General features: G+C 47.9%; 1 protein-coding gene across 3 annotated transcripts in view; it reads right to left on the bottom strand.

The window, feature by feature from the left end:
* The window catches only part of LOC146812939 (uncharacterized), a 280,949-nt gene that overhangs the window by 236,433 nt on the left and 22,875 nt on the right, over positions 1–21,641 (bottom strand). Inside the window, exon 1 of one of the 3 annotated variants that reach the window (XM_085619983.1) lies at positions 1,942–2,262. The exons of the other annotated variants lie outside the window; for them this stretch is intronic. Within the exon in view, the coding sequence (XP_085476109.1) occupies positions 1,942–2,128 (187 nt within the window). The 5' untranslated portion in view covers positions 2,129–2,262. Of the gene's footprint in view, positions 1–1,941; positions 2,263–21,641 lie in introns of those variants that run through there. 3 annotated transcript variants of the gene reach the window in all.

Below are 21,641 nucleotides of genomic sequence, written 5' to 3'. Positions count from 1 at the left end.
TACGGGCCCCGAATGTCCCTTTCGCCAGCATTTCCATGGCAGGTGAACCGCCATTGATAAGCTGGCGGGCAAGGGACATCGTAATCCCTGCTGCGGTGCATGGTAGGCACCACCAGCATTGTAGGAACCACGAGCCCCTCCACCACACCGGCAGGCTCAAGATGCCCATCGGGTGCGTGGTGGTTGGTCTTTCCGACCGCCAGGTAACCACCCGCCATTGTAATATGGCGGGCTGTGATGCAGTCACCAATGGCGGTGGGACCGCCACCGACGGGGTGACGTGGCGGTCCCACTGCCATTATAATCACCCCCTAAGTTTGGTGTGCATGCAAATCCTACATTGCCAACCCCTGGCAAGTTGCACTGCTAGTGCTGGAAAAAGGCCAATGGAGGTACCAATGGGTGAGGTGGACTGGCCTCAAGGGTCTTGTGACCTCAGTGACAGATTCACTGTCGATCTAGGATGTGCTTCTTCATATGCCTGCCCGTAAGACTGGAAGTGAACTGCAGTATGGATTGTGGTGGACAGGTCCACCTGCGGGTGCTAAGACACCTGGGCTTCTAAGGTCTATCGGGCCTTCTAAGGTGTAGCATCGGAATAAGCTCTGTCAGGAGTGTGGTATGGTGAACTGGTCATGAAGGTCTGAACATGGTTCTCCAGTTCCAAATTCAGCAGCTCTGGCCAGAGTGCCACATTCTCTCCCACACTGAACACCATACTGCCCCACTGAGAGAAACTCGCACTGCCTTCAGCACAACTCAATTGTGCTGCGACTAAATTCAAATTATGCACTAGACAACAGTAAAGTGCTGCCTGAAAAAAAATGAATAACACCCTGGAAAAAGCAAACACTCATATAGAATGCAAGAATAAGCAAAGCATGTGAACTGTAATCAGAAAAAAACATGGTTACCTTAACGGTTTTAAACTCATTATTCAGAAATCAGTAAGTGATTTTGCCTGAATAGTTCAAGACATGGCTACAGGACCAGGAAGGGACCCCTTTCAATGTCCATTCCTTATATCCTTTCAAAATGTATGCAGTTTGGTTTAAAAAAGACCACATCCCCAAACACAGAGCCGCATTTTATAAGCTAAAATAATTAAAAAGTTGGAAACGATCATATTAAACGTTTCCACTCTACCCATCAACCAGGTATTGCTGTCCCTTTAGGAATGGCGCACTTACCCACCCTGGGAAAACAATGTTGTTGAAAGAAAGAAGATAAAAAGAAAGTAGCACTTTCACTGGCAAACTCTGAAAAGTGGCGCTAATGTGTGTGGGTGTAAATAACAGTCTGGCCTGTCTGCTGTCCACTCTGTATTGCTTTATTTAGGTATTTAACTAGGTTTTCTCTCCATTCCGAGGTTTTTCTTTTCAATAGAAAACGGTGAGAAAATGAGGACATTTACAGCCAAAGTGTTCAGCCTTTTTTGGATCAATTTCACAGGGGAACAAATAAAGAAAAGGAGAGGCAAGAGAGAGAACCTTAAGAACTGCCTCTTAAAATCAGCACGTAAGCAGGAGCGAGACAGAGACAGAAAGAGATGGAGGAATAAAGAGAGAAGGGCAGCCGCCAGAGGCAGATCAGGAGTAGTGGACACGGTCCTTGCCATGAAGGAAAAGAGACAGCGTTTTTTTTCCCCTTCTCTGCCCTTCCCAGAACGGCTGAGCCTTCCTGCAGCAGAACAAAAGGCAGAGGGCGGGTGGCCTCTGACTCCAGGCAGGTCAAGTGCAGGGCCATTAGGTAGCGCTTTTGCGTGCTAATGGCCCTGCGACAACAGAAGGGAGAGGGGAAATTCCTTTGTCCCCCGTGTCCCCCCCACTCCAAAATCTGGGGGGGGGGTATATCCCCGCGTCCCCCACACTTCCTACGCCCATGGCTCCGGCTGCGAACAGGGTGAGGGACGGGTCACCTCGGAGGGCACCGCAAACTCACCTGTCTTCCGATTCCCGAACCAGCTGAGTCTAGGGCCGGCTCTGGGCTCCTCATTGGGCGGCTGGAGCTCCACCGTGGCTGCGGAGAGGGGCCGCATCACTTCGGAGGGCACTGCCGCCGTGTCTGGTCCTGATCCGTGCCCTCTGGCTGTGGGCAGGGAGAGGGTCTCCCCCGTGAGCTGTTCCATCGCTTCAGACACTGCCCGAGAAGTTGAACTAGTTCGAAAGCAGCGGCACTGGAGCCGGGCGGGGCTTCTTCACCCTGGGCACCCAAGGCTGTGCTGACAGCGGCACAGTCAGATGTTGACAACCTACCAATGAAAGCGCGAGACCGATAGAAATGGAAAAGGAGGAGGGCGGGGGCTGTGTGAGGACACCGGAGAGGAGAGCTGGAGGAGAGGTGGAAGTGAGGGTATGGAGGAAGAGAGGTGGAGGCAGGGTGGCAGCGTGAGGAGATGGGAGAGGAGAGGTGGAAGTGAGAGGAGATGAGGAGCAGAGGTGGTGGAGGGGTGGCAGTGTGAGAAGAAGGAGTAGAAGTGGGGAGGGGTGGCATTGAGAGGAGAGGTGGAGGAGGGGTAGCAGTGTGAGGAAATGGAGAAGAGGTGGGGAGGGGTGTAAGTGAGAGGAGATGGAGGAGGAGAGGTGGAGGAGGTGTGGCAGTGGGAGGGGGTGAGGAGAGGTGGGGATAGGAGGGGTGGCAGTGAGAGGAGATGGAGGAGGAGAGATGGGGAGGGGTGGCAGTGAGAAGAGAAGGAGTAGAGGTGGGGGAGGGGTGGCAGTGAAAGTAGACAGGAGGAGAGGTGGAAGTGAGAGGAGATGGAAGAGGAGATGTGGGGGAGGGGTGGAAGTGAGAGGAGAGGTGGCAGTGAAAGAAGACAGGAGGAGAGGTGGAAGTGAGAGGGAGGAAGAGAGGTGTGTGGAGGAGTGGTGGCAGTGAGAGGAGATGAGGAGCAGAGGTGGTGGAGGGGTGGCAGTGTGAGGAGAAGGAGTAGAAGTGGGGAGGGGTGGCATTGAGAGGAGAGGTGGGGGAAGGGGTAGCAGTGTGAGGAAATGGAGGAGAGGTGGGGAGGGGTGGCAGTGAGAGGAGAAGGAGTAGAGGTGGGGTAGGGGTAGAAGTGAGAGGAGAGGTGGGGGAAGGGGTGCAAGTGAGAGGAAATAGAGGAGGAGAGGTGGGGGAGGGATGGCAGTGTGAGGAGAGGGAGGAAAGGTGGGGAGGAGACAGAGGAGGAGGGGTGGGGGAGGGGTGGCAGTGAAAGTAGACAGGGGGAGAGGTGGAAGTGAGAGGAGATGGAGGAGGAAAGGTGGGGTAGGGGTGGCAGGGAGAGGAGATGGAGAGGTGGAGGAGGGGTGGCAGTGGGAGGAGATGGAGGAGGAGAGGTAGAGGAGCAGTGAGAGGAGAAGGAGAGGTAGAGGAGGGGTGACAGTGAAAGGAGAAGGGGTAGAGTTGGAGGAAGGGTGGAAGTGAGAGGCGATGGACGAGGAAAGGTAGAAGAGGGGTGGAAGTGAAAGGGGATGTAGGGGGAAAGGTGGAAGTGAGAGGAGATGGAGTCCCAAACCATACATGAAGCATTAGAGCCAACTTTTAATATTGTAAACTCTCTCAGTAGGTTGGTTTTTCTAGTTTTAAAGTCTAAATTCAATATTAGTCACCTGGGAAATTTCCATCTACGCCTTTATTAACTGAAATCCAATAGCTGAAGCATAACGACTGCAGGGCTGTGATCAGAAGCAATCTTAGGACAAACCTACATTTTTCATTGTTGTATCATCTCACAAGCACCTCATCAATCCTAGAGTGTGGTTTGTGAGGTATGGAATAATAAGAATATCCCAGCACGTCTGGATCAAACATCCTCCAAAGATTCACTAGCCCATGGACCCGGGCCATATCTACTATTGAATGCCCAGTTTTCACCATGTAGGATGCAGAGCTTGATTCATCGTATCAATTTTGTAACTTATTACACAAGTAATATCCCCAAGCAATATCAACTCTCCTGACTTGTGTGCTAGCTCAAGATTGAGCATATCAAACACACTGGGGTCATCAGTATTTGGGCCGTACAATGCGCAGATAGTATAAATGTCATGCTGCACCTTCATCTGTTCAATTTACCCACCTACCCTAGCACCTGATGCAGTTTTGAGAGCATAAAATGTCGAGACCTTAATAGCACTGCTCCCTGAATAGAAACTTGTCTGGCAGTACTTACAGCAATATCATACCCTAATTGTTCAAAAAAGCCACATGAGTTTCGGGTAAACACACTACTTGGGGTTTAGAAAATAAAATCTCTCTAATGAATCTTCGATTCAGTGGGCTATTCAAGCCAGCCACATTCCAAAACTATGGGTCCATCCACGTGGTTATATAAAGTACTTATATGGGGAAGAGGACGCACCCCTCATTTCTTCTTCCTCGCTCTCTTTTGTTCCTTGCGCACTGGAAATACATCCACTTATTCAGAAAGACAAGATTTGTGACCCCGCCAACAAGCTTTGTCCCAGTCACCCACAGAAACCCACCTCTATGAGAATAGTACACCAATCGATCGCCTGCCCACCGCAAAAAGCAGCCCACCCATAGGCTGTCGGGCCTAGATGAAAGCCCTTAGTGTGACTCATCCCCTGCAACCCACTCCACCACCCTTGCTCTTTAACACCCCCCCCCCCCAAAAACAAAATACACATTTCATATCTCCGTTTCAGCGGTGGCTCCTCTGATGTGGCAGAGTAGCGTCGCCCCACTGCTTTCTAGAAGTTGAAAAAGGGGGAAAAGAATGACAGGTCGTTATTTTATTTTCCCTCACTCACCCTGCCACCCCCGTTGTGTACCAGCCGCCAATGCTCAGTTTAAAAAAACATCATTAAATATCTGTACATTCCTTATATATGAAATCAGAGTTGAGTATGAACATCAAAATTTGCATCAAAATTTACACACAAGATTGCCACCAGGATGCCATCCACAAGGGGCTGACATAGCGGATATCTAAGAGAAGGAAAGAGATTTCATTAGATAGTACCACCAATCATTAGGTCCCACCGGAGCCACTTTTGACACTGCCAGAAAGTAATGGAGGCTTCATTGTCCGTAAAGCAAACTCATGTGTTATACCGTTGTGCTGAATTTGTAAGCGAGCAGGCTCGTGGAGGAAAGCTTGTTGCGCCACTTTCAATGGGTCAATCATCTGACGCAACTTCCACCTACGGTCCACTGTTAGCTTACAAAAAATAAAATCAAACCTCATATTACAAAGAAATTGTCAACGTTTACCGGTGCGGTTGGCCAAGCATTTAATTAGATAGCTTGTTTCAGGAGGAAGCTGCCTATATAGATCAACACTGGTTGGGCCCTATTAATGCTATTATTTCTGGCCACCTGAATTGTGGGCAGTCAGTGTGCATGCTGTATCTGGCAATCTAAGTCCCAATCTGACAAATCAGGGAAGTGCATTGAAACAGTTGAATTATAAATAACACAGGATCACCGGCTTCTTTGTCTCTCGGAAACCACAAGTACCCTCAGATTGTTACGGTCTTGTTGATTCTTTAAATCCTCCAATTTAGATTGGACGAGCAGCAGCTGGGTTTCATGCTCTGACTGCTTTAGACACCACCATAGCCACTTTTTCCTTTATCCACCATCCTTTGTTGGAGATCGAGCATTTGAGAAGTCAATGTAATAACTTTCTCAGTCACTTCTGATCATGCCTGTTGCAATTGCATGCGGTATGCTGTCGCCTCAGTGTAGTGTAATGAGGTCTACGATCAATGAGTTTGTAGAAGTTGAAAGACAGCAGCTAACGATGGCTCTGGAATGTTGGGGGGGGCAGTCATCCACACAGGCTCAGTTCGCAGTGATTAAGATGATGGCTTGTAGCTTTTTAGGTTGGTAGCTACAGGTCTTTCCAATCAGGGGTGATTCTGGGGGTACTCTGTATTTCAAAAGTGACCAAATTAACAGTCCGTAGCTTGCTCCTTAGCAGAACAGAGATTGGTACTGGACGAGAGATCCTTCTCATTTGTTACTCAGCCTTTCCAGGGCTTTTGTTGCCCATGGTCGTGTTGTATTTTCCTTAGGGTGGACTCCGGGCATCATACTACAGTCCATATTCTTCGGTGCAGAGGATTTGTCAGTATGGCTGTCAGCGGAGGGCAAACTAACGCTTGCACTACCCTGCCAGCTTAGGGAGTCAGAACCAGCTTTCAACTCACTAGATACCTCAGTCCAAAGAGCCCCGACCAGAACCCAAAGGAGAACTTTATTGCAAATACTGAGTGCAAAACCGGTGTCACTCCTACGGGCCGATTGCTCAGTAATACCAGGAACATTTGTAGCATTTACAGGAAGAATTTAATTATTAGCATAATAAGAAAGTGCAATGTCACTCCCAACATGAACCATTTTTCCTAAGGCCGGCAAATCCATAATCTGCATTTAATATCTGTGGAACCAATCAAGCTGCCTGTATAGAGGGATTGGTCCTATATGGACATTCTGATGGTAAAACCCCAGGTTACCAACTGCAGGCTTCGAATTGCTTGTTGCAGAATTACCTTGAGCGGCAGCGACACTGCTTCCCCACCCAGTCATCTGATACGGGATTGAGATCAAAATCCACATTCACCCCAGTGGACTCCACTTTACCCATCGAACTACTAACTTTCAAGAAAGCAGTTATGGAGGATATTAACAACGTACTCCAGAAGGATTATAACGCATTCCAGAATGTGACTAGAGCACAGAGAGAAGCACTACAACAACAAGCCAACAACATGGATATCACCATTAAGCCAGCCGATAAAGGCATACAGACAACCACTGATTATGATAACGAGTGCAAGAGACTACTGGGTGATCAGAGGAACTATGAAATCCTTAATGATGACCCCACCGAGAGCATTCGGGTTCACATAATGGGGATGGTGGAAGAGGCCACTGCACATGATTGGATCACTAGAAAGGAGGCTGACTTCCTAGTACAGAAGGCACCCAGAACTCCCTACTTCTACACAATCCCAAAAATCCATAAAAACCTGGACCATCCCCCTGGACGTCCCATTGTATCTGGGATCGGTTCAATATTAGAGCCTTTGTCGAAATTTGCGGATGCATTTCTTCGACCACTAGTCCAAGGAACGGATACTTATTTGAAAGATACAAAAGCAGACTTCCAACTCCTTGAAGGTCTAACGTTTGATCCTACACAACACCTGTTAATTGGATTAGATGTGGAGAGCCTCTATACTAGTTTACCACATGACGACACCTTGGATATCATTGAGGAGGTTCTCTTTTCCACTACATGGAACTATCACACTCCCCGCAACCTAGTGATGGAATGCATTACCCTGGCCCTCAAGTAAAAAAAATTTCTGTACCAAGATGTGCACTACCTACAAAAACACGGTACCAGCATGGGTAGTACCTTTGCGCCGAGCCTAGCAGGATTATATGTTCACCATCTGGAGTCCCAGAAGATACTGAACCCACATAACCCGTTCCATCAGAACATCATTTTGTGGAAACGTTATATTGATGACGTCCTAGTGATTTGGAAAGGGGACTCTGATTCAGTTATCACCTTCATGAATTGGTTGAATGAACAAAATGCCTTTCTCAAATTCACGCATACATCATCTAACAGCAACCTAGTATTCCTAGACCTCAACATCTATGCTTCACTTTCCAATCTTTATTTCGGCCATTTGGCCATAAAAGAAAAACAATACACATATACAATCACAATAAATCCAAACATTAAAACATTGGAAGTACATATGTTAAAAATACAATAAAAACTGTGCATCTAAAATTTTAAGGGGGACCCAACACCTTTAAAATGCGGTTGCGCGTATGCCAAACATTAGTAAGAAATTTAGATAATGCGAGGACAGTTGGACCAGAGAGATCAGATTTTAAAATCCTATACATTGGAGCATATTCCCTGCCGCCCATATTCCAAATCAAGGGAAGAAGCCAGTATTTCCGCGCTGCCCTGTAGGCTGGGCAGAAGAAGGCCACGTGTAAATCGGTTTCCTCCAAGGCATCACAAGCCGGGCACTGCGTCGTAGTGGGAGGCGATGACCAAGTACTTGTAAAGGACCGAAAGGGCAATGAGCCGTATCTCCATTGGAGAAACAGCTTCCTAGCAAGTACCGGAAAGATAGGATCCAATACCCTCTCAAACCTATAAAGGTCCTTGCTTTGCAAAAACACAGAGGATAGAGACCCTTCTGCTTGGGTAACTCGGGCCCTAGCTAATTTGCGTTCGTGGTATACGTTAGTCAGGGACCTTTTAGAGATATTCAGTGCGGTATTCGCAGGGTCAGTCCATAAGTCGGGGAGCCCTAGTTCCATGCAGGTGGATTGGATGTTTTTGACCCAGGGGATATGGAGCGCTTTTGGGTGGTTCAATAATTCTGCCAGTTCCGCCCTGTATGCTGCAAGATCATTACTGCTCCACAACCTACGCCAGAAGGCTATTGGTCTCAGGCTTATTTCATCAGATAATGGTCGTAGACCGAGGTCAAGCCTCAAGGGGAGGAGCGGGGTACTGGGGGGAAGCGCGGTTATCTGTCTTATAAACTTGTTTTCTATTAATGACAGGCTATGGCATGGTGTGTGTCCCCACAGTTCCGCCCCATACATGATCGCTCCCCTGGCCTGAGCCTTGTATATCTGAATTAGGGCCCCCAGCGGGCGGTATGAGGAGCCGGTCATCATCCGGGCGATACCCCCAGTAATTTGTGTAAGTTTGAGGTTCGCCCTAATCTGGTGGGATCCCCAAGTCATGGTTTCATTGAGAGTCACACCTAGATATTCAAAGGTGACAACCCTCTCGAGCCGTGCTACTCCAAATTGCGGATTCGGCCGCAATTTTTGGCTCGGATTTAAAACCATGAATTTAGTTTTGGCCGCATTGATTTCTAGCCCTCTGTCCGTACAGAAGGCTACAAATGAATCAAGGATCCTCTGTATCCCCATGGGGGTTTTAGATAGCAGCAGGGTGTCGTCCGCAAACATGATTGCGGGCACCCTGCTGCCATTAAGTTTGGGGGCGTCAGTATAATCGGTGGCATTTAGGTGGGCGATTACCCCGTTGACGAAGAGGCAAAACAGGGTCGGTGCCAACACACAACCCTGCCTTACCCCTCGGTCAACGGGGAATCTATCGGTCAATTCCCCCGACCTCCCACACCTCACTCGGGCATAATTATTATGGTGAAGCCTCTGTAAGATTACTAGGATGTCCGGGGGGACGCCCATCTCTGCCAAGACGCTCCAGAGTTTTCCCCTGGGCACCAGATCGAAGGCGGCCCGTAAGTCCACAAAAATTGTGTACAGACTGCCGCCCTCGAATATTGCTGCCCTCCAATAGATGAGATTCAACCTAAAAGCCTGGTCCACTGTGGATACCCCCTTCCTAAATCCCGCCTGATAGGGACTAAGGGCACCCACCTCTTCCATCCAATCCTGGAGGCGATTCAGCAAAACCCTGCCAAACAGCTTCTGTGCTACGTCGATTAAGCTGATGGGTCTGTAGTTGGCCGGGAGGAGAGGCGAGCCCTTTTTAAAGATAGGGACCACCTCTGCCCCCAGCCAAGTACCAGGGATTTCCATGCCGCTTAGAACTCCATTGAAAAGGGCAGTAAGGTAGGGGGCCCATACATTGGGCTCCTGTTTGAACATATCCCCAGGTAAGCCATCCAGTCCTGGCGCCTTTCCAGAAGCAAGACCTGAGATGGCAGCGGTGACCTCACCCAGCGTTATCAGCTCTCCTTCATAGCCTGGCCAACCAACCTCGGTGACAGTAGGAGATTCTCCTGGCTCAGAACTGTAAAGAGACTGAAAGTGAGCCTGCCACACCCCTGGGGCAATATTGGGCTCTATTGCCGATTGAAGATGCCCCGACCCCCCATTCACTATCCTCCAGAACAGACGTTGGTTTTGGGTCGCTAGGGCCTTGCTAAGTTCCTTCCACTGATTTTCCTCCCACTCGGCCTTAGCGTGGGTAACTAGTTTCTTGTAAGCCCGCCTGCTTTGTCTTAGGCTATCCCCCCCTAGTCCCTCCTTAATAAGTCTGAGGAGTTCTGCTTTTGCCCTTCTGCATGCCGGACTATACCATGTTGTTTTGCCTTGTCGCCCCTGTCTAGGTTTTCGTGAGCTACTAGAGAGATGAGGGGCCGCAGCCTTTATAAGGTCCTCATGAGCCTTGTACAATTTAGCCCGGGAATCATTATTGCTTGCCTCGTTGTCCAAACTCCCCACAGTTTCCAAGATGGGAGTTATCCCGTCAAAGAGCATGGGGAGTTTGTTCTTACTTGTAACCAAGTGCTCCCACCTGATTCTTCTCCTACTATTTTCCAGGAGAAGCGCAGGTTTGTTCCCTTCTACATTGGTCACAGGAGCTTGAGGGCCAGGGGTGACCAGGTCGAGCTCGAGCGCATTATGGTCGCTATCTGACCGTTCCATAACCCTAAAATCCTGAATGGTCGGCCACTTCACTATTTGGGCCAGGACATAATCCAGGCGGGACTCTCTTCCCAGTCTGTTGTAGGTGGTTTTACTGGGTATATCTGATTTCATTCGCCCGTTACAGGCTCTGATTCCGAACTTTAGGGTTAGAGCTGTGATTTGTAATGCAAGTGGGGTCCAAGCCTTCGGGGGGGGAGCTTCCACTGGGGGGACTGCCCATCTGGCCTCTTCTTCCGATGAGAACCCCTCCAAAAGACCAGGAAGTGGCTCAAAATGAGAATTAAAATCCCCTCCCACCACATAAAATGAATCACTCGGTAGTTCAGATATAAAGTTCGTGAGTTCATCTATGGTCGGTGATTCCTTTGCAATTCCCACTGGCCTAGAATAGATGTTAATTAACACAAGTTTGGCTTGGTTAGGCCAGGATAATGAAACCACAAGAATGTCTTCTGAGTTAGCCGGCAGCCGTGTTGCCGTGCAGCCTAGATGAGATGCAACCCAGATCGTCAGCCCCCCTGACGGACGGCCCTTGCCTTCCCACCTAGCTGGGATGGAAAAGGACATGTAGCCTTGATGACCATAATTCTCTCTAGCCCAGGTTTCCTGGAACATACATACATCTCCAGTCTCGATGTAATTTACCCAGTCCGGGTCACCCAGTTTGTTGGCCAGTCCAGCAACATTCCAGCAGATTAGCCTTAGGTGTTCGGAGGTGTCAGTTGCCGTGCCAGAAGGGTTGGAGGAGATGGTTACAGGTGCCGCTTCGATCAATAGTTCTGGGACATTACCGACGGTGGGGGCAGATGGCTCAGGGAGACTGCAGGGGCCATTATCCAGGAGCTCTGGACCATTTAATAGTTCAGTAACATTGCCAGCACTACGGGCGAGTGGATCAGAGGGTCTGCAAGAGCCATTGTCCGGGGTCACCGTGACATTCAATAGACCAGGAATTTTACCAGCGATCGGGGGAGATGGATCAGGAAATCCGTCGGTGGCATTATCCAGAGTCACTGGGCTGTGAGCAGAGAGTCAGTCAACCCCATCCAAGCTGTTCAAGCAGTTAAAACGATTGAAGTGGAAATAGGGTGTATCAGGCACTTGGAAGTTAGGGTGCTGTGCATAAGCTTTGTGTCCGCGTCTACGTTCCACCCTTATCCATTCGTCATGCAGAGGAGCATAGTGCATGCGAATAGGAGGGAAGAAAAAGGATACTGGGCGGGTCTGGATGGTGGAATCCAATGAACGATTTACTCCTTCACAAATATGCAAAACGGTGCCCGGATCTTTAAAAGTTACCAGAATGCAGTCCCCTATTATTGTTTTTCTGGTCTTCCCTAGCCAAGGGACCCTTCTAACCATAATAATCTCGTTGTTAAAATGAGATGGTAAGGGTCGGTTCCAATTTAGCCACTTGATCACCTTTTTCTTTAGGGATTGGTAATCTTCATTTTCGCCAGTTCTTAGTTGAGGAGCACCTGCTAACACCACCGTTAGATTATTAGCTTCTGGCGGCAGATCTGGTCTCCGTGGTCTTGGGACTGGTCACCCCGGGGGAAGAAGGAGGGTGCTTCCAGCTTCGGGGAGGCCATCATTGGTCCCTGTCTGAGAGCTTTGGGGGGCAGAGTCTGTTGGTTGTAAAGGCCTATAAGTTGGATTATTACGCGGTGGCTGGACTGGAATAGCCATTAGTTGCTGCAGGGGGGGAGCAGTAGGAGCACCCCGGGAGGGGACTATGTTGGTACCCTGTAAAGCTCCTGTTTTAGGGGCGTTTCCTACAGGGAGATGAGGTCCCACATTCTTGGATTGCTTACTAACTAAGGTATTTAGGGATGTCTCTAGTATAGTCAGCCTTATCTCAGCCTTTTTCAGGCTGTCACTGATAGGCTGCAAGAGGGAACGAAATAAGAATTCTATACTCCCTATAGATGTGAGAGGGGGGTTTGTGTTGGATGTGTTGGCCACTGGATCGCTGTTAATAGCAGCTGTGTTGGGGCTTGGATCTTTGGGGGGGGACAGCGATAGGCGCAGTCTCATTGTCCTTCCCAGATTGGAGTGCATTTTTATGTTTTTTGCCAAAATCTAGGTGAGATAGTTTGGTTTTCCCCCGCCCCCCCATGGACTTCCTACTGCGTTTGCTAGGTGGAGGCATGTGCATCTCCACCACAACACTTTGCTTTGGCTTGCTCTTCTTATTTATATTCGAGGGGGGAGATTGGATAACCAGGTTAACTGGAGTGTCAGATGACAAGAGTGGAGTTGTGTCTGCGACTTTTTCAGGCAGCATGCCAGGGGTGCTTGGGATTTCCCGAAGTAAGAGGGGGAAGTCCTCAAGGGTCGTCGGATTCAAGCTATTGGGGGGAGTACCCTCCTCTTGAGAGATAGGATACGGGATAATTTCAGTCAGGGGTCTACTCTTCATTGATTCAATGGATCGCCGACGGTCCGCCCTACGTCTCTCTAGGGAGTTTTCTTTGCCCCCATCTCCTTTGGCGGGTTTGAAGTAATTGTCCAGCGTCCCAGTATTGCTACCCCCCTCCCTTGCTGGAGTTTCACGTGCTGCAGGTGAGAGCATCACCTTATGCACAAGCAGAGTTCAACCAGAGTTTGGGTGGAAAGGATAAGGGGTATGGCCCAGCCCGGCCTCCTTTAGCCCCTGACGGCCACAGACGGTCCCGCCCTTGTCCCGGGCTTCTCCCGGCGAGCTCCCGCGCAGCGGTACTCACGCGTTAGTTTATAGCTGTGGTGCAGGTGGGCAGGTCGTTGGGGGCGGGGCGGGGAGGGAGAGCAGCCCAGGTGGAGCGGGCGCGGGTTGCTGGGGCTCCTGGGAAATGGAGTCCCAGCCCTCTTGCTCGCAGCCCTCGGCCCCTGGTGTACCCCCGCAGCAGCTTCAGCCCAGGAAAGCGCCCCTCTGCGAAGCGGGACCCGCGCAGCGGGTTCCGCGAGGCGTGGACAAAGTTTCACAGAGTGTCCTCAGGAATCCAAAACGGCAGAGGTAAGTTTGTTAGAATGCAGATGAAGGCCGATTGAAATCCAGCACACACTTCAAACCAACGGCCAAGAACTGCCTATTGCTATATGATAGTTTCCACCCTAGGCACCTTCGTGATAATCTCCCATATGGCCAGTTCATGCGTTTACGGAGGAATTGTTCAGAATTGACGGACTTCAAGGCCCAGGCCAAAGATCTGGAGAAGAAATTATTAGACCGGCATTACCCAGAGTCAATTGTCAAGAAAAGATTCAAGAGAGCGAGGAACAACAATAGGGATTCTCTTTTAGAGAACCGAATATCACAGGAAGAAGAAACCAGGCCTATCTGTGTCACAACCTACAACACACATTCAAACCAAGTTTCATAGATTATTAATAAGAATTGGAAGATTCTGAATTGTGGGGGCCTCAATCTACCGAAACCCATGTTCTCCCATAAGAGGGGCAGAAATTTAAAAGACATTTTGGTTCACACCAGACCACGCAAACCACCTGTCCAACAGATCACAAGAAGTATCCAACTACCTGTCAAAGGACATCATCCATGCGGAATGTGCAGTACTTGCACACTAACCAAGAAGAGTACAAACATCACTTTCGCCAACGGCACTGTCTGGGAACAGAGAAAATTCACCAATTGCAACAGTAAAAATGTTGTGTATCTTATCACTTGCCCCTGCAACATGGAATATGTGGGTATGACCACCAGACCAGTGAAAATTCGAATGGGCGAACATAAGAGTAATATTCGCTGCAAGAAGAGTACGACCAAGATGGCAACACATTTCTTGACTGAGAACCATGGGGTCAATGACCTCAGATGGACGGTCATAGAACAACTACAGACCGAGCATGGACTCTTTGAAAAAGAACAACGTTGGGTGTTCCGTCTGGGCACACATGTGATGGGTCTGAATGATGACATACCATGGTCACAGCTGCCATAGTGCCTCGTCTCTCTCCTTTCTTCGTTACGTATGACCTACCAAAATCAGAAGTGGCAACCCCATTCTGGTACAACTTTTTTTTTTTTTGTTTTTATTTTTTTTTTTTCGGATACTTGTACCATCATTTAAAACAATCCCCTTAAGCATCCGTGCTAATCCTTGTCAGAATAACTTTTTTCAGTCTTAGTATAGGACACGGTGGGCTGTAAGTATTACTACCTACGTGTCAGTCCTCAAATATGACTCCTTTCCTGTCATTATTGCCCGCATATACTCCCCGTTACAGCACTGCTACCATACCTCCTCACACGCGAGAGATGCCTCTCGTTCTCTCACTGTAATTTTAGCCCGCATTTTATAATCCGCTCACAAGGATTGCAGACAGCGTACCCTCTTGTGATGGCGGTATGCCAGTGAGACCTCCAGCCTTTAAAAACCTTTATTTTTGATATCTTGTAATAACGAGTGGTTATGTTCACACAGGAAATACAATTCCGAAGACTCGCATCGGGTCCTCACTTCCGGTTGACTAATATCTCTTTACTCGATCTGGTCTAGTCTTCCGTCACTCCCTGAACCGGAAGCTTTTGGAGTACACCAGGTGCAGCGAGTTTTCCCGTAATTTGACAAGAGCAGGCTGTATTTAAACTGGGCACTGTAGGTGTTTCTCCACATATCAACGGAACCCCGGGATGGATGCACATTAAGCGATTGGCTGTTTAAGGATACGTGAGTACGGCTTAGCCGCTTGAGGATACCGGTCTCGGCGTTTCTCAAGGAGTAGTCAGGAGATAACAGCCATTTCTCCTTTTCCATTCTTCTTTTTTCAGCATTGAGGCTGCTTATTGTTTTTCCCACCCGCCCTAAGGTCCATGAGGCAACACCTCACGTACACTTAAGTATGTACTCAATACATCACTGGGTCTATCTCTGATTTTGAGAATAGTCCACGTATTTTTTAGAGTGTGTGTTTTCTGTTATCTGTTCGTAGTGTCGTGTATGTCTCTATTTCCTTACAGGTCACCGCACTTTCTTCTGCAACAATTAAGAATTATGGTTAAAACTATCACGTTTTTGTCACGTTTGTGGCACACTTCTTATGTTTGCAGGTATGATGCTTATAATTCCTGGGCAACTAAACGAGTACTTTTCCTTATTTTTTCTTACAGAATAGATCTGCATACCATTAGGTACTGTATACTTTTGCATTTTTTCACTTATGTTGATAGTATTTTCATAAGTACATAAATTTGCACATAGGAGGGATCTTAACCCTGTCCTGAAGAAGATGCCTTGCATCAAAACATGTTGACAACATACTAGGAGTAAACGACACATTGAGTAGGAAGTCTCCGCATCACCTTTTTACTAGTACCAGCCCCCTCTGACTTATTAAAGGTATTTTGTCCTAGGGGCCAGGTCCTTTTTAATCTCACATTCACATCTACCCCAGACCCTCCCATTGCACTACACATAGCACTTTATTATCAGTGCTCCCACGTATTCGTAGGTCGTAGCACGCCCCGTCCCGCAGCGGGGCGGGAAGACCCCTATGATGAAGCATGACACCATGGGTCATTCTTGGTGTGTGAGGGGTATTTAAACAACTTTGTGTATGTCCAACCATTGTGGGACACCCACACTCATTTATCCCCGTCTCTTTAAAACCCAGGTTTTGAATTTCCTCTTTTTCCCTAAAGAGATGGATCTTTATGTTTAATAATTAATTTAGAGTGGAGGACGCATCCATCTCTGGAGCCCATGTAGGGCCATCCCTCTACACTCCCTAATCTTGTTATTATTAGCTACAACTCAAAAATCGCCAGCTCTGTCGTAGGGCCCAGCGATACAGCAGCCTCATTGAAGACTTGATCTCCGGGCCCTCGGTGCTGTGCAGTTGGGGAAAGAGTGGAGAAGGAGCAGGTACACACTTACAGCAGCCTCAGCCTACTGACACTATCTCCCCCCCCCCCCCCCCCCCCCCCCCAGAGTACCACTAACTTTGCTTTGGCGTGACCTATTAGTTGTTTTTTCCAAGTGGCCTGAGGTTAAGATTATGGGCAAGGCAGACTCAGAGTAGGGTGAAGTGTTTAGATGAGGTGTTTTTGCTGGAGGGAATCACCAATCCACTGCTCAGTGACAATCGTCCACAGTTAGTCTCTGACAGTAGGAAGAAAGTTTTGGTCTGCCATGGCATCAAGCCTAGGATCAAGTGTCTTTATCATCCCATAGGCAATGCAGGAACATTTCCACAGAGTTACCATGGGAACCAGGCTGTTTCCAATGGGAAGAATCAGGAGAAGTAACTGAAGAGAAAGATGTGGGACTGCAGAGTCACACCCACAGTAACTGGGTTCAGTCCTTTTAGGGTTTTTTGGGGGAAGAAATCTCTATACCAAAGATAATACTACTTAGATGTCCGCCGAGCATCAGGGTGAATGCTCTCCATCTATCTGGCTTCTCCAACGAGTAGCTCGTGAGCTACTCGCAGCTCTCCAATTCCTTGGAGTGGCTCTCCTGTGTTCAGCCCACCATGCTAAATTATAAGCTTGGCTGATTTAATATGTTTATATCAAATCGAAAAGGGTTGGAGATCAACATGTATGCATTTTCAGAGCTCATAAGATGATGTTTGTAGAGAAATTGTTGCTTTTTCCTAAATTCTGTTAAAGACAAGTGATAAATCGTGTCATTATTACTAATATGACCTTGGTGCCATGAGCAGTTCAGCTACAGCTGTTTCATACTACCTATGTAAAGGGATTTTAAATGAACATGAACTTTAAGTTACTGCTGGCAACCCTGCCTGATGCACTGAGGTGGCCACTGTCAGTAATGTTGAATAGTGTGGCCACTAATTTAATCTTGTCTGATGTGGTTGCTATTACAAGGCCAACAATATTAGTAGCTCAGGAAACTTTTCATTGAACATAAGTAACTGGTTACAGAAAAGGTTGGAGACCCCTGATCTACACTGTTAGAAAATGTCAGGAGAGCCCAAGGGATAGACAAGGATGCTATGATCATAGGCATAGTCAGAAAGGTGATGTAGCTGTGGGATGATTGTGTACACGTGAAGTGTCTACATAGAGCAAGCACGGGTGAATGCATGCTCTCAGAACCATTTAATATTGTGCAGATTTACTCTTACTTTGTCAAATTGAGTGATGGTCGCGTGGTGTTGGAGTATGTGAGTAAAATGTAACAAATATTATAATGAAAATATGGGATGATGAGGAGAAACTGAGGAGGGTGATGGCAGGCAGGGTGATAAGCAGTGACCACCCTTCCTATCTGATGGTGATGGGTGGAGGCAAGAGGAGCTTCGATTCCAGATGTTGTAAGTCAGAGATGCGGCTGGTAGTTGCAAAGTGAGCTGATCAGGAGGAAGGTTTCTGCGAAGAGGGTGCTCATACTACGGTGAGCAGTGGCAGCTCCTCCGGTTGATACAGGGAACCAATGGTTTTCACCACAGGGATAGGGTCAGGGTATAAGTGTGGGAAACCTCTGATTCTAAATGTAATTCCACCACCTCATATGATCACATTGCACCTCTTAATGTGAAGTTAAAAGATGTTATACTATGTAATGATTTCCATGCAACTTATCTTTAATCTTTTCTATGTGATGTTGTCTTTCCCTCTGTTCCCTTGCATTGTATTTGTTGGAGCGGTTTTTCCTGTGGTAACAGTGTTTTGTTTAAGGGTAGAAAAGTATGTACTGTTGTATAAGCCTTTGATCGGGTTGGGTATGGTTCTTAAATCAGTGGGTTCCCAGATGGGGATATTAGGGACATTGGGTTCCACAGAAAGCAGCTACTGGTTGCACAAGGTTGGAGCTGTTGTAATTAAAAATAAAAAACAGACTAACCTGCATCCTTGGTGATGCAGTGTGTACAACAGATTAGGTACACGTTTACATACTTCTGTATGTTGCTTGACTGGTATTGGGCATTGACCAGTATCCACGGGCCGGTATGTTCTTGAATAATTTGTGGTGGAGTTGGACTAATCCTAAAATGTGACCAGTTGCCGATGATCCCTGCATGACCTTTTTGGCAACTCATACTGGTTGCCGATTGGTGGATGATGGCGACATTAAGCAATTAAATCTTCCATTCCCCTGAAGGTTACAGTTGACTCGTGCCACGAAGGAAGGGTAGCCAACCTTTCAGCAGGTGAGGCTGGCTAGTACATGGATTGGTGGGGAGGGCAACTGAGTGGTGAGTGAGTGTAAAGCGGTACAAAAGGGGGTGGTGATGGACAGAGCATCAGAACCAATCAAACACTCGCACCCAGTCAACAGATCTGGGTTTGATCCATCACCGTTCTTTAGCCCACTCTGCCACCCCAGTTCAGACATGGCCATATGCAAATCAGTCTGACCCTGTGCCTCATGGGAACAGTCCAGCCCGAACTGCCAAGCCATGCCTTCCCTGGACCGGAAACAAGCTTCCTAGGACCGGTTTCTGGCATTTCAGCCGTCTTCACTTCACTGGTGAGTGAGTGTATGCATGCAGAAAACGCGAGTGGAAAAGATTTTTTTTTTTAAATAAAATCACTTACCTTACTTGCTGCACGTTGGACGTTCTCCTCGCCTGGTCCCTGTTTGGTCAGCTCTGCGGGTTCTAGCCTCCAGGCAATTCCCCCAACCATTCCTGGTGCTACTCTCGAGCTGGTAACCAGCAAGAGAGAAGCACCAGGATTGGATGGAGCTGGCTGGTTGCACGCTCCATCAGGCCTTATACGCTGGTGCTTGGTCTCCACCCAGCTGTCTAAGACAGCTAGGTAAGAGAGCTTCAAAGTGTGCATGTCACTTTGGCCCGCACAAGAGAGCTGGCCAAACTGACATGCATAATGGAGTGTCTGCTCAGCCACGCTCCTCCAGTCCTCTATGCTACCAACTGGCATCAGGGGAGGACATACCTCCATTGCTCCCGACTGGGGGCAGGCTGACATTTCATTGCAATTTTCCACATTTTATTATGGCTGCAGCAGGCGGAGGGGACGCTCCTAGCCCTCACGAAGTAGCCACCGCTGCCTTTCATGGACTGTGTGACTTGAAAGTATCTATAAATTACCAAATGCCCATTTTTGAGAGAACATGGGACAATTCTTGGATTCTACTATGACTTGATAGCCACTTTTTGTTGCTGCGTATTGTTTTTAGTTTCTTGATTTTTGTGTTGCTGTGTATTGTTTAGTTTCTTGATTTTGGGGTTATATCATAAGCCATCACCTTCAACAAGCCGTTCTTCATACTCAGAAACTAACCATTAGCCTTTTGTTCGTAAGCTCAGAGTACCTTGAGTACATACTGTTATGGAGAACTTTTGTATATTACTTGCCACCCTAATATGAGCTACTCTCTTCAGGTTAGAAACTATAGATTGAATTAACCACTCCTTGCTTTATATGCTGTAACTTATACATCTATAAAATTAAGAAACACAACTGTAAGACAAGGAGAGTGAGGAGAACTAGGACTAGAAAGGTGAGGAGTGGTACTTCAGGACCAGGAAGACCAGGTCAGAAGAGCAGATGGAGCACGACCAGGAGCAAGACAAGGCAGGACCTGGAGAAAGAGCGAATATGGAAGGATCCTGGCCTAGAAGACGGCGGGAACGAGAAGATAAAGAGGAACATGAGGATCAGGACTGGAGAAACAGTAGGACCACTTCAAGATGAGCGGAGGAAGAGGAACAGGAGGCTGAGAAGTAGGACAATGACAGTGTAAGAATTGCCATCTTTTGCCACGGTTTCCCCTGACATTTTGCTTTCAACTCCTGTTTGGACCTTGTTTTTGCTGGCTTACGACTGAGCGCTTTACCACTGCCATGCAGTGCTGAAGCATTTGCGTTCTTTATAGACATACAGGTAATTGGTGTATTAATGATTAGCATTTTTACCCTATTTGATTTACCTGCAAGTCCCTCGTCCAGGGGTAGGACATCTATTAAGGGCATGTAATTCAACTGCTGCTAGTCGGCATGCAGCACAGGTTGTGCCACCTACAGAAGTAGCTTTTCAAACCTGGTGCCGGCATGCCCTGGCAGGGCCTGTATGCACCGTGTACTGTCACTCAGCTTGGCATTTAAAACTTGTTGCCAAGAGCAGGGAGCTGTGTGAGTAAAAGGAAGGGCATGTACACAGGAGTGTGACATGCCATGGTAGTGAGTAACATGCCAGTTCATTTTCACTACTGTGAGGCCTGCTCCTCTCCTACGTTGTCATGGAGGATGGCTGGGAATACTGTTAAGATGTAGTTCTTGGTTGCAAAGGAGTAGCAGTATGATGTTGGATAACTTTGTATTAGTAATGACAAATCCTTTCTGATAGTAGAGATGGATTTGACATCACTAATGTAGAAATTGCACCTTGGGAAAGTGGGCATTTCTCAGCTCTTAGCTCTGTGTGCCCGTCAGCCTGTCTCCAATCCACGTCTGCTTGCTGGGTGTACAGCTACATCTGTGCATTCCCCATTTACAATGGACGCTCAGCTGGATCTGCAGACCTCTGCCTTTGAGGGGTGCTTCTTGGGTAGGATAGGTGGGGTGGAGTTGACATCTGCTCTCCACGAGGAAGGGTTTTGCTCTCACTAAAGATTGTGATCAATCTCCCGGGGGAGCCTGGCAGACAGTACTGAATTTAGAGGGGCCCTGGACACTTCAAAGGTGGCTTGCTGAGGAGACCCCTTCTTTAAAGGCATATTTGGGTATAAATAGTGGGGCTCTGTCCCTAGCAGGGTGGAGATGCTTTTAGAACTGAAACCATACTGTGCTGGTTCGACGCTGGGACAAAGACAGAAGGAACCATTGGGGCATAAGGGACTGCAACTGGATTATCTACTGGGCTTGTGGTGGCCTGGGGTGTGGTGTGCTCCAGGAGGGACAATCCCTTGGTGGATTTTGCCTGATTTTGATAGTAGGCAATTGACCGCAGGCTGTCATGGCTAGTCCAAAGGTATTCATATTTACTCTTCCTTGGTCAAAGCTCCTCTAGCGTCCCCGTCTCTTAAGCCCTCTTAAAGTACTTACTATTCTCCGCCGCTGTCTTGTAATGTAATCTGATTGTGACCAATTAAGAAACCTACAAAAGCGTTGCCTTAACATTTGCCTTTGATGTCAATATCATTCTGTGCAAACATGATGCATAGGCAATGAATGAGGGTAAAGGTTTAACAAAGCAGTGAGCATGTTCTCATCCAAGTAATACTAGGTTTGGTATATTAAGTTGGAGTAAAGAACCAGATAGCTTACTTATTCTAGGTAACAATTTA

Source organism: Triturus cristatus, chromosome 7 (assembly GCF_964204655.1).
Source record: "Triturus cristatus chromosome 7, aTriCri1.1, whole genome shotgun sequence".
NCBI classification, from domain to species: Eukaryota; Metazoa; Chordata; class Amphibia; order Caudata; family Salamandridae; genus Triturus; species Triturus cristatus.
This window is presented reverse-complemented; position numbering and strand designations above follow the sequence as displayed.